Raw genomic sequence first — 14,143 nt, 5'->3', positions numbered from 1 at the left:
GACCGAACAAGATCTTGATATATTTAAATTTTTACTATTTCAAGACTTTCGACCGATCCAAAAAAACTAAGGAAAGAATAGAACAAAGCGAGCAAACAGATTTAAGTCTGAACACGATATCGACAAAATCGTGCAGAAAGTAGAACAATAACAAATGAAGTGAGAGATGAGTCACCGGGAAGAAGTCATAAATGAACTACTCAAAGTCCACACTCAAAATAATTTTTTAAATCTTTTAAATATGACTTAATTTAAGTTTATTTAATTTCTCATATATTGGCCCATTTTACCAACTAAGTTGTATTTGTAAACGCTACAAAATATATAAAACCTGAACCAAAAAGACTTGTCAAAATCAAAAAGATTAAGAGCATCGTCATCTACTTTCTATCCACATTTTATCCTCTAAAAAACACTTCACAAAATACCGACAATGATTAAAAAAGTTGAGAAATATTCGACTCTGCTGGGGATCGAACCCAGAATCTCTGGTTTCGTAGACCAGCGCCTTATCCATTGGGCCACAGAGTCATTTGTAAATTTAATAAGCATAAGAGTTTTTGTTTTCTGTTTTAAAATTTAACTATAATCAAATATATATCTTTTTTTTTATCAATTATATCACTTAATTTATTAACTAAAATAATAAAATAATCTCCATTTAAAAATAATAATAATAATATACTATTATTTCTCAATATACATTAATTATTTAAAAAAATATATATTTTCTTAGAATAAGAACACACTAATCTTTTTTATAAATAAATTAGATTTATTTAAATAAACAAAGCCCATCAAACTCTCAAAATAAACTAGTCATATATTTATCACTTATCAACCCAATATAAAAATAATGAAAAAAATATATATATAGTCTATTTCTCAAACCATTAAATCACTTAAGTTATTTAATATCATGTTAAGCATTCTTCTTTATTTTTTTTCTCATTCCATTTACAATTTACTAAGTTTGATATTTTGATAATATAATATTAATTTTTTATATGTATAATTAAATTTGTATAAATTATACATAACCATCCAATATCATTCCCTATTTTCTGAATTTCTATTAATGAAAATATAAAAACTTATATCATTTAATTTTAATAAAAGAGTGACCTAATTAATTAATTTATGGAAATAAAGATCTTCATGAGTTCAAAATAAAATCCGTAAGAGTTTCCCATTCTCCAAAGAACAAGTCAATGGAACAAAACAAAAAAGTCATCCTTGATTAATTATTATTTGTAGACTAATAACCAAATCTCCATATATCAGTTTTATAGATAAATAATCAAACCAACATTTTCAATAAATAAATAAACTAAACTACTTCAAAACCTTCATATTGATTTTTTCTCAACATGTCTATCTACAATATATTGAAAACTTCTAAATTGGCTTCCTCCCTTAGTTATTTATTTATATATATATATATATATATATATATATATATATATATATATATATATATATATATATATATATATATATATGAAAGATAACAACAAAAGAAATGGTCACAAATTTATAATATAGTATATATATATTTCAATTGCTCTATAAAAACTAATCATTCAATGCAATTAATATTCCAAATATCATCTTGCACACATATCCATAGCATCATTTCTTTTCCCTCCTATAACATGTTACTCATTTTATTCTTCTTCTTGACCCTCTTTCTAGTAAATGTTCAAGCCCAATATCAAACCTCACATCTGCCTATGATGATCCTAAATACCAAACAAACTTGAACAAACTAATAGATTACCTCAACTTCGAGGCACCTCCCACCGGCTACGCTAATGCCTCCTTTGGATCGAGCCAACACACGACTATCCATGGCCATGCCCTATGCCGAGGAGATACAAATGCAACAACGTGCAAGACATGTCTTGTCGATGCGAGCAATCGAATCCGAAAATTTTGCCCTTCTGACAAGTATAAGGGAGCTAGTATATGGTACGATAATTGTCTCTTGAGGTATTCCGACAATAATTTCTTAGGTGTCATTGATGATACGAGGAGGTTGTTCATCATCAACACAATGAATGTGAGTGATCCGGTGTTGTTCAACCAAAAGATGAACGATTTGCTTGGCTTGTTGTCGGACAAAGCTGTCTCTAACATATCGAGATTGTATGCGGCTGGGAGTGCGGAGCTTGATGGGTCGGGGTTGAACAAAGTTTATGGGTTAGTTCAGTGTACAAGAGATCTTTCGAGTGTGAATTGCAAGAAATGTTTTGATATTGCCATAAGTAGGCTTCCAAGCCTCCAAGGTGCTGCTATGGAAGGGAAGAAGGAAGAGTTATTGGAGAAAGTTGCAATATTGGCTATAATATTTACCGCTTCTTTAATGTCGACTCATGATCATCTCACAATCTCTTTTATTTATTTATTTATTTATTATGTCGTTTTCTTACATAAATAATATCAATGTCTAAAATATGTGCATTTTACAACGTTACTTTTTTTTATGTAAAGACCGATAATTCATTACTATATCACATAAAGTAATGTCTTTAGGTTATAAATGAGTTCGAGTTTTACATAATAAATAAGGATATCGAAAAGGGCAATTAACTCACTTATTGCCGTTAAAAGTAACATTATCGTAATTAAAAGTCTCTCAGTTATGGTCATTAAAAGTAACAATATCATGGTTAAAAAGTTTACAATATCCTAACTTTATCAATTAGAAATCTTCCAAAAAAAAAAAAAAAAAAGATTCCAACCAATGAATATTAAGATTATAAATTATTGATCATGTACGAGTCCTCAAATTCAAATGATATTAATGCAATCTTAGTATCTACAAGCTAAGTTTAATAAGGATAGAACATTCCACAACCATTGCATTTGAGAATATATTTCTTGAAATTATCCACAAATCAAAAAATAAATATAGTTAACTTATATATTGGGCAATTTAGAAATGAATATTGATTGCTATTAAAAATCAGATATAATAAAAACAAAAGACAATAATTTAATAAATGTGTAAACAAAGACGTATATATAAGAGTGATTCATTAAAAAAAGTAAGATTAAAAATAATATATATATATATATATATATATATATATATATATATTGGAATTATAAGAATATAACCAGCTAAGTTATATAAATGTCATGTTTCAAATTCAATCAAATACATACCACATGACCTTTCAACATTTTAATTGTTTTTTTTATAATTCTTATAAGTTTCTTTTTTTAATGTTAATGAATGCATTTTTTTATGTTTAATAATGACTTAGCAAAACTATGGAACAAAGTTACCCCGTGTTTTTTTAATTATCCAAACATATAATTATTACTTATAAGCTTACTTCAAAACATTTGTAGTTAAATATTTAATCGAGAAAATTATAAATAGGTTTTGGATCAGAATTTAGATATATTTAATATGAAAATGTTAATTCATGAGATATACATATATACAATATATTTGAAACAAAAATTAAAGTGTGAGTAGATTCAATTACGTTACATATAAATTTTTCATATGTATCATGAAAATACTAAATTTTATGTTAACTCAATTATTTAACAATAAATAAAATTCAAAAGTTTTAAAATAATCCACTAAAACTTTAACTTAATTTGTGAAAGGATTATTTAATAATGTATAAGTTATATTTATAGTTTATTATTTGTTAGAATCAATTTATTCACCAATGGTTTTTGTGTACTTTGGTGGTGTGATTAGTTATATCATCATTGTTAATAGCTATAATTAAAAAAAAAGGTAATAATTTATAACTTTGTATTGGTTATGAATTAATCTTAGATTAATTTATTGACATAAATTGTGGATTAAATTTGTTGACATAATTTGTAAAGTAATTTGTAATTAATGAATAATAAAAATAGTGGGAAAAGATTAAAAAAAAAAAGTTGTGGATTTTGTTAATAAATTAATCCATTTGTTTTCAAAGAAATAAAGTGTGGATTTGGTTAATAAATTGTGGATTTTGATAATAAATTTATGCTCTATTGTATTGATTTAAAACTTAAATACTTTCAATTATATATTTTTTTTTGTATAAGTACAAATTATAATTTAATTATAATACTTTTTTTTTACAACTTTAATTTCTACAGCTTCAAAAACCATCTTCTAGTATTGGATTACAAACATGTATGTTAAACACGTACTATTGGTATATTTTGATTTAAATATTGATAAAATGACTTTATGAATAGTTTGATTTTAGTAAATAAAATTATTAATTGAGTTTCAATTATATATAATTGAAAAAAATCAACAATCAAATATTATCATAATGTTATAGTTAAAAGTTAATTTCATAACTAAATGTTTTTTTTATCATAATTAATACTATACACTCAGTTATTACAAGTGGTAAATTATTGAAGATATAAGTTTTATCATGTATAAATTGTACAAATGTATAAATATATAATCAATTTCAAAATTGAATCCTATAAATAAAATAAATAAGGATAATGTACTGTAAAAAAAATATGATTCTATATAATACAATATAAAAATCTTATGAAGAAAATGTAATTATATTCTAAACTAATGACCAATAATAAATAATACGACAAATTTAATATCGAAGTTTTTAACAACAATTACTAAGCCATAACACTTATGTTTCATACCCATTTAATGACATATAATAGCGAATACGACAAATAAAGAAATAACAATATAAAAATTGTAACATATACAAACAGTTTTTATTCCGGACAAATGGGAGGAATCGATTTAGGATTTGATATGAGTCAACTCAATAAATTACTCCATCGGCCTAAGCTTACTCAATTTCTTAAGGTTAGGGTAATCTGGATTATAAAAAGTTTCTAAGGTAATAATTTTATCCTGCTCGTAATCCAACTCAGGTCCCAAAATTTTCAACTTGGGGAATTCTAACTTCATTTCTTCATGGTCAATAAATAAGTTCCAACAATCCCTCACGTCCAAGAACTCTAGATTTTGGCAATTTTCAATAATCGCATGCATTGCGAACGTATCCACCATAAGGGCTGATATTTCCAACTGCTTCAACTTCGGCATCGTCTCGGCTATGGCAAACGCCTCGGGGATTTGACAAATCAAGCTTTCATCGTCAAATGGATGCATGTTTCTTCTTAGTGTTGAAAGGTGTGGACAGTTCTTTCCTATCGCCTCTAAAGCTAGAGCCCCCACATTCAAGCAATAGCTAAGATCCAAGGAAGTGAGGTTAGAGAACTTATTTGCCTCTCGAACAATCACTTCATTGCTCGTATCACTTATACTCATTCCCAACACCTCAAGAGAAGTCGCACTGAAACAAAATTCAAAATAAATAAATAAAATTATTCCTAGAATTATAGGAAATTTTACTCTCGTTATTTTAAGGATTTATTTTTTATTATTTTATAATTCACATGACATTTCAAGATTTAAGATTTGTATAAATTATAATAAGGCTTTAAAATACACTAATAATAAATCGAACAAACAATGAAAATGAATTGAACTTTTACTTGTCAGCGATGAAGGAGAAGATATGATCCCCACAAAGTTTAGAAACGTAGAGTTTGCGCATAGATCCACCACTACGATTAACAAGCATTCGAACCATCTGATCGATCTTCTGTGGCGTGGATCTGTCGCACCATTCCTCGATGTCAATCTCCTGCCAACAGGAAGCCCTCTTCACCGCCTTTCCCCATGGTTTGCACACACATGGCACCACCATGAGCAATTCTTGAACAGATAGTCGGCAGAAGATCTTCTCTAGCATTTCAGGCATCAGATCGGCCCATCGTCGATAAACATGAGAAACTTGGTCTTCCATCTAAGTCCTCCAAAAAGGGAGTTACATAGCCACAACAAGTAACAAATTAGACATGTTGAAAACATAAAATAAGATCGAAGAAAAAAACGTGACAGATACAACATAAACAACAATTGTCTTTGAGCTATCTCTTATGTAAAATAGAACAGAAAATCTAGAATAGAACTCTTGGAAAAAAAATGTTTACCTTAGCATATATATGATAATCTATGAAGTTTGTGATAATCAAAGTGATTGGTTTGAGTTAAAATTGTGGGATATGAGGTCCTATTTATAATGATTGTATTTTTTTTATGTTTACAATATTTAATGAATTAAAATGTATTTTAATAATAAATAATGTGTAATTATTGATTTGTATAATTAAATACATGTGAATCTAGGAAAAAATATATTTTTTATTTTTACTTTTCAACTTTTTGAAAGTTTTTTTTTTTTTAGTAAAAGGAGGATATACTTGAAATTAAGGTTAGATTACAAAGAGTAAATAAATATTTTTATAATATTATTTGTTATTTAAAATCAAAAAAAGTAAATTGTTTTAGATAGGTCGAACCAAATAAAATATAATAAATTAAAAAAAAAAAACTCATAAACTTTATAAATATTACAAAGTTAAAGCAAAATAAATAATGATAACATACCCAAATAAATTTATCTTTGTGTTGCTATATATATATATATATATATACACGTAGCATGTTGTGGCAAATTAAAAAAACGGAAATCTTGAAAATAAAATAAAATGAAGTTCAATTATTAATTAAGAACAACTAATATAAAGATGACAATAATAATGTCAAGACTTAAATTGAATTTGATTTTTATTAAGAATGTTTTAAATTAAATTAATGATTAATTATGATAAAAATATATATTAATTTCTTAAATTAAAAAATATAAATAATATTTTTAGCAATAATATATTCTATAAATTAAATTAATGATTAATTAAGTTAGAAATAGTAATATCTGTGAATACTCAATAAACCTTCAAAACCATATGAATTCTTTTGTGTGAAGAGTGTTAAGCTAAGTTTAATAGTGACTCATATGTGTTAGCAAAAATATAATAACAAATAGTCAATAATACTTCTTAATCTACAATACATAAATTAATTAATTTGGCCGTGAAATTGATAAATCAATATACTTAATTTTCAGATTTTTTTTATCATGGCAATATATATGTTTACTCATTTATTTAACAATAAATAAATTTCAAAAGTTTTAAAATAATAATTAATTTAAACCTTTATCTGTGTACATGTCATGTAATAATATAAGAGTTGGTTTAACTAATAGTTATAAATTACGAGATATATTTAATATAATATATATATATATATATATTATATATATATTATATATTTTCATCAAATTTGTTAACATAGTTAGTGAGGCTATTATATAGAGAAAGTGGTGGGCCCTAAAGATCAGATAAGTAGTGAATCTTAAAAATAAAATATTTTTTATTAAGAACTTTTTGCTTTTGCAAATTAATGTTATTGAGTATCTGTATTTTTTTTTTTTTAAATAATAAAATCTTAAAAAAATATATATTTATTATTTTAATTTAATTTTAAATTTTAATTTTAGGACATTTATGTTAGGATACATTCATTTTTATTATTTAAAAACTCTTATTTTTTTAAAAACATTTATGCCTTAATTAATAATCTGAAAGTTTTTAAAAAGGATAGGTTTAAATTACGTAAATCATTGTACAAAATTATTTAAAAAGGGTATATGCGATTGCGTTGATAAAAAAACTGAGTATAACACCTGAAAAATATCATAGAAGTATTAGAATTTAAGAATAAATTTCAAATGGGGGCTTTAACCAAACTATTTGTTGGGGAAATATCCCAAAAACACTTTAAGATTATTTTTAACCTTTCGGAATTATTTAAAAATGGATTGGGGTTCCATAATTAAAAAAATAATTTTGGATTTTGAAAAAGTGGAACCAAACAGGCCTTAGGACCGGAGTCTTAGGGCTTGGGTCTGTTTTTACCAATCTAGGCTCGGATGGGCTTGGTCTAGACCGAGAGTGGTCTGGCTCAGGGCTCGGGACACTCGGTCAAAGGACCGGAGAGTTCGTCCCTAGGGTTCGAGAGACTCGATCCTAAACTCATATTGTTCTGGGAGTCTCGGTCTGAAATCTAGCTTCCTCGATCATGAGTCCTGAGAGTCTTGGTCCTAGGTCAGACCTCTTGGTCCTATGTTAGAATCCTCGGTCAGATTCATCGATCCTTGGTTAAAAATTAAGGGCCTAGGTCTCGGTCCTAACTCAAGATCACCGGCTTTAGGTCTCGGTCTTGACTCAAGAACATCAATCTTTCGTCTCTATCAAAACCGAGAGTTCTCGGTCCTGATCCTACAAGACTCGGTCGTCGGGGACCGAGTGTTCTTTATTTGGTATGAGAATTGCAGATTTGTATATTTTGATACAGATCATAAAAATATGATCTGTAAGTTGCAAACAACTCATAAGAATGTAGGGATCATGATCTCTAACCCTAAACATGATTAGTCGAACTCTATAACAATTGATCTTTCAAAATAGTTTTTAAGGCAAAATTTGGGAACTTTTGATTTAGACTATCTCATGGCCTAATTCTTGTTCCAGCAACATTGAAATGATATTTATAGTCGAACACAACCAAAACAAGAACATCAATCAAGCTTTGTAACAACTTTTAAAACTGAAATTCAAACTTATATTTTTTTAAATTTTAGTTGGATCAAATATGATTGAGATGTTGATTTTATGATTTGGAAATCATACTAACATTTTACAAACATGTTTAGCAACTATTTGAATAAAAAAATCAAGCTTAAAAGCTCAAGAACACGAAATTCAAAATTTCTAGATTTTCAAATCAAATTTGGGTTTTTTCAATTTAGGTTGAATTGATGAAATTTCTTTCGACAAACACTCCAATGATGTGTATGAAACTTTCCCAAGGCCTGGATCGAAGCTTTGATCGCCGGAGCAATTTTTACAAAAATCGGTCGTCGGAGTTCATTAAAATTCTTTGAATTAGGCTGTAATGTTTGGATTTTTTTTGATGAATTAGAAGAAAAACACCTAGAGACTATTTATACTAAGCTAGGTCGGTTATCATAATCGAATTCAACTTCGATTCGGCTTCTGAAATCTTTTTTCAACGTTTCTATTTTGTCTTCGATAGTCTAGCTAGGGTATAGGTTTTGACTATTGATCTTAGGGGAATTGAAGGCGAGGTAAAGACGTGCACATTGGTGAAAGAATGGAGGGATAAGTTCGAGTAATTGTAGAGATAGACCTTCTAGAAGATCACCGGCATCGAGCGCGGCCTCCGGCATTCGTGAAGAAGAAGAACAACAAAACGGTGTCATTTTGTTTAAACAAAACACGTTGTTACATTCCGTTGGCGATAAGGTGATTGGGCTAATGGGGTTAGCATCCCCGTTAGTTGATTGGGTGTTGACCCGGACGTGCTCTACTTGGTTACAACTGGCACGCGTGACTTCTTTCTGGGCGCTGAATGAAAATCTAGCACTGATCCGATGGCCCTGAATCATGCTGTAAAATTTAAATATAATTTATGTCACACGTGATTATTAATTTATATTTTTAGTAAAAAAAAATTATTTGAAATCGAATTTTTAACCCTTTCTTGCATTTTTCTTCACCAAATTAATACACACAAATATTTTTGACAACATAATAAAATTACGTTCATTTATTTTATTTTTGGGTATTTGGGGGGTTTTATTTAATTGTTTTAAGCTATAAATCATACATGATTTATGTTTAAATTCATAATTAAATAATTTCAACCCTTTTTTGAGTTTACTTTGGGTAAAATAAATAAAGTATTTTAACCTCAAATTATTTTTGGATTTTTATTTCATTTTTCTAATTAGAATTTAATTATCACAATAATTAACCCTAATTTGATTTTAATATTTTTTTTTTTTATTTTGAATTTAAAATTTAAAAATATTATTTTAATATTGTTATAAATTAATAATATTATTATAAATTGGGGTATGCTATATTTTCATGTTACACCTTGAATGAATAACAAGTAATTTTCCAAATCATTCATCTTCTTCATTGTTCTCTCTAAATCTTCAGATTTAAGAGAATGTAAAACATATTGAGTTTATAATTAGTTGTTAGTATCTCTAATAACTTTATGATCAAATTGTTTACTTTATTTTTTTGTAAGAATATAAGAATTATTTTGATACTTTCATAATAATATACAAAAAGGGGTAGGTGACACCCTACGAGCCATTACTTTTTTTGTCAATCGATTTCTCAACTCTCAAAACCTAAGCTACAATCTTCTTTTAGATTTCTTATGGTACCAAAGAGGGATCTTCAAATGAACAAGAAGAATTAGAAAATATTATGACAACATCTCTTCGCCTTCTTCTTTGTCTTTTTTGATAAATATTTTGAGTAAAGAGAGGACTCAAAAACTATCAAAATGGTCAGAAAGAAAAAAAAAATTGACAAAAATATATTTACTATTCACAACTCAAATAATCCATGAGGGATTATCTGCATCACAATCTTCAGCAATTTAAATTAATAAGCTAGAGTAGTGGAAATAAGACTAGCTTTAAAGCAAAATTGAAATTAGGGCTTAACGATGGATCATGTATTGCTAACAATTTGATAAGTGGAGGAATGTTGATTGCTTAGTTTAAGCATGGATCTTTAATACAGTAACAAATAAAATTAAAGTTAATTTACTCTTCTACTACAATTACAAACCATTAACATTAGAAAAGTATTTCTCTAAAATCAAGAAATTATGGGATGAATTCTTAGTGTTGGGACTCTTGTGATTGTGAGCGAAGAACTACTTGATGTTGTAAAATGACAAAACTGGTCATTCAACAAGATACATTAAACAAGTTCTTAATGGGTTTGAATGAATACTACGACAACGCAAGACAACAAATTCTTTTTATAGATCCAAAACAAGCATTAACTGAGTATATGATATGCTACTAAGCATTGAGAGACAATGATTGATCAAGACTAGAATTCTAGACCAACCTCATTCATTATAGTCAGGATCAAACCCAAAATCTCTGTTTTCTTAAACAACGCATTATTAGGGCCACAGAGTCATTTGATTTTCATATTTAAGAATCCTACTTAATAACAAAGAGGAATTAACAAAATTTTAGTTTGATGAAATTGACATAGAAGAGAGAAAAAACATCACTTGTTTAAATCTTCTTTTAGATTTCTTCTGGTATTAAAACGGGATCTTCAAAAGAATAAGAAGAATTAGAAGATATTAAGACATCTTCTTCAGGTAATGATTCCACTTCGCCTTCTTCGAATTCTTCTTTGTCTTTTTGATAAATATTTTGAGTAAAGAGAAGATTCAAAAACTGTCAAAATAGTCAGAAAGAATAAAAACGTGACAAAGATATAATGAATATTCACAACACAAATAATTCATGAGGGATTATGTGCATCACAATTTTTGACAGTTTGAATTAATAGACTAGAGTAATGGAAATATGACTAGCTTTAAAACAAAATCGAAACTAGGGTTTATTGATGGATCATGTATTAATCCAACTAAGCCGAAACTATTTTATAAGTGGAGGAATATTGATTGCTTGGTTTACTCATGGATCTTTAATAATATAACAAATAAAATTAAAGGTAATTTATTCTTCTACTACAATTGCAAACCATTAAAAATAGAGAAATGTTTCTCTAAAATCAAGAAATTATGAGATCAACTCTTAGTAATGGGACTCTTGTGATTGTGAACGAAGAACTACTTGATGTTGTAAAATGACAAAATTGATCATTCAACAAGATACATTAAACAAGTTAACAAAGTTCTTAATGGGTATGAATGAATACTACGACAATGCAAGACAAGAAATTTTTCTTATGGATTCAAACCAAGCATTAACTGAGTATATGATATGCTACTAAGCATTTAGAGACAATGATTGATCAAGACGAGAATTTTGACAATCAAATTCATAGTTAAGATTAGCATTTATCATTATCTACTTTTTCAAGATTTAAGTGCATGTTTTATAGACCAACCTCATTTATCATAGTTTATACTAGGCCTGTAAGCGGTTCAGTTCGGTCAGTTTATAGACCGAAATGTATAACCAAATCGTTGGCGTCGGTTTGCCTAAATCACAAACCGTCGGTTTTGTTTTACTAGTCGGTTCGGTTAGATCAATTTGACATCGGTTCAGTCAGTTTATTCGGTTTGGTTGGTTTATAGACCGAAATGTATATCCAAACCGTTGGCGTCGGTTTGCCTAAATCACAAACTGTCGGTTTCGTTTTACTAGTCGGTTCAGTTAGATTGATTTGACATCGATTCGGTCAGTTTATTCGGTTTGGTTAGTTTTAAAAGAATTATTTAAAAAATAACTAAATTTTAAACATTTAACTTTATTAATCCAATTTAAAGTCATACAAAATAAACGTAATTTATTATTCTAAAAAAAACTTAAAAAATCTGCAACAAATAACAATAAACATAATAATAATACTAAAATATTAAACAAGACACTCAAATATGGTCATACGGCTCCAGCCTCCATGGCATTTCTCTCTCTACATACAGAAGAAGAACTTCCTCTTCAACCCTAAACTATAACTCAACTATAACTCTTTCTTCTAGGCTTCTAGCCTTAATTTACATTGATATTAAGTTTCTCATATTTTAGAACAACATTGAAGTTGAAGAGGTGCGAGGAGAGTGATTGAAGGATATGCAGAGCTCCATTTAAGCTTAAATACAACCTATCAGTTCGGTCGGTGGCACGATTCCACAATTAAAGAACCGGTGCACCGAACCGGATGGTTCGGTTCAGGCTATTTCAGACCGCCGGTTTCTCGGTTTGACTAGTTCGATTTGATAATCGATTCGGTTACCTTGAAAAGAATAATACGACTCTGTTGGGATCGAACCTAGAATCTCTGGTTTCATAGACCACGCCTTATCCATTGGGAGAATCATTTGATTTTCATGATTAAGAATTATAGTTAAAAACAAAGAGGAAGTAACAAAATTTTAGTTTGTTGAAATTGACAAAAAGGGAGAAAAACATCACTTTTTTAGATGATGTAACAAAAAATCATGTTGTAAGAATATGGATTGACTAGTGAAAATTTTCAACACTCAAATTCACAATTAATTAAGACTAGCATTCATCATAATATACTCCTCGTTCATCAACAAAAATACAAGAGCAATACGACTATTTTAGGGATCGAACCCAGAATCTATAATTCCATAGACAACATTCATCATTATCTACTTTTTCATAGACCAACTTCATTCATCATAATCTAGATTTTAGTTTCTCAATATCATATATGCTTGTTACAAAAAAAAAAATAATCAAGAAGACTAGCATTCATCATAATATACTTTTTCAAGATCTAAATTTTTTATAGACCAACCTCATTCATCAACAAAAATATAAGAACAATACGACTGTATTAGGGATCAAACCCGGAATCTCTAGTTTCGTATACATTATTCATCATTATCTATTTTTTCAAGATCTACAAATATTTTATAGACCAACTCCATTCATCATAATATAGATTCTACTTTCTCAACACCGTATAAGCTTGTTACAAAAGTACGACTACGTTTAGACCAACTCCATTCATCATAATATAGATTCTACTTTCTCAACACCGTATAAGCTTGTTACAAAAGTACGACTACGTTGGGATCGAACCCAGAATCTATAATTCCGTAGACAACATTCATCATTATCTACTTTTTCAAGATCTAAAAGTGTTTTATAGACCAACTTCATTCATCATAATCTAGATTCTACTTTCTTAATACCATATATGCTTGTTAAAAAATAATCAAGACTAGCATTCATTATAATATACTTTTTCAAGATCTAAGTTTTTTATAGACCAACCTCATTCATCAACAAAAATATAAGAACAATACGACTGTATTAGGGATCAAACCCATAATTTGTAGTTTCGTAAAACCAACTTCATTCATCATAATCTTGAAACATATAAGCTTGTTACAAAAGTAAAAAAAAATATCATGGGAAAATATTATGCTGGGATAGTTAAGTTTGAATTTAGTCATCTCTGTTTTTTTTAGAATGTATGAATGTTACTTATTAGTTTTTTAGGATTTTTTTATTATCATCCTTAATCATATCTAGGGTTTGTCTAGTTTTGATTTCTAACCCTCCCACTTTTGGGGTTTTAATGAAATGGTTCTAACCGTTTTTCCAAAAAAAAAGTAACAAAATATATAATAGGAATA

At 28.0% G+C, this 14,143-nt stretch overlaps 2 protein-coding genes and 1 non-coding gene across 3 annotated transcripts; 1 reads left to right on the top strand and 2 right to left on the bottom strand.

Annotated features, from left to right (window-relative positions):
• Positions 1–458: 458 nt before the first annotated feature.
• TRNAR-ACG lies at positions 459–531 on the bottom strand. Its single transcript has one exon. It is a non-coding gene; the product is annotated as a tRNA-Arg (tRNA).
• A 1,319-nt stretch (positions 532–1,850) lies between these two features.
• LOC124924210 (cysteine-rich repeat secretory protein 38-like) lies at positions 1,851–2,978 on the top strand. Its single transcript, XM_047464277.1, has 3 exons — positions 1,851–1,971; positions 2,016–2,329; positions 2,973–2,978. The coding sequence occupies exons 1-3, from the start codon at positions 1,851–1,853 to the stop codon at positions 2,976–2,978; spliced, it is 441 nt and encodes a 146-aa protein (XP_047320233.1).
• A 1,805-nt stretch (positions 2,979–4,783) lies between these two features.
• On the bottom strand, positions 4,784–5,828 carry LOC124924209 (F-box protein FBW2-like). Its single transcript, XM_047464276.1, has 2 exons — positions 5,515–5,828; positions 4,784–5,312 (listed from the first exon to the last, which is right to left on the bottom strand). The coding sequence occupies exons 1-2, from the start codon at positions 5,826–5,828 to the stop codon at positions 4,784–4,786; spliced, it is 843 nt and encodes a 280-aa protein (XP_047320232.1).
• Positions 5,829–14,143: the final 8,315 nt, after the last annotated feature.

Source organism: Impatiens glandulifera, chromosome 2, assembly GCF_907164915.1.
Source record: "Impatiens glandulifera chromosome 2, dImpGla2.1, whole genome shotgun sequence".
NCBI lineage: Eukaryota > Viridiplantae > Streptophyta > Magnoliopsida > Ericales > Balsaminaceae > Impatiens > Impatiens glandulifera.
Note: the sequence above shows the minus strand (reverse complement) of the source record. Positions and strands in the feature narration are given on the sequence as shown.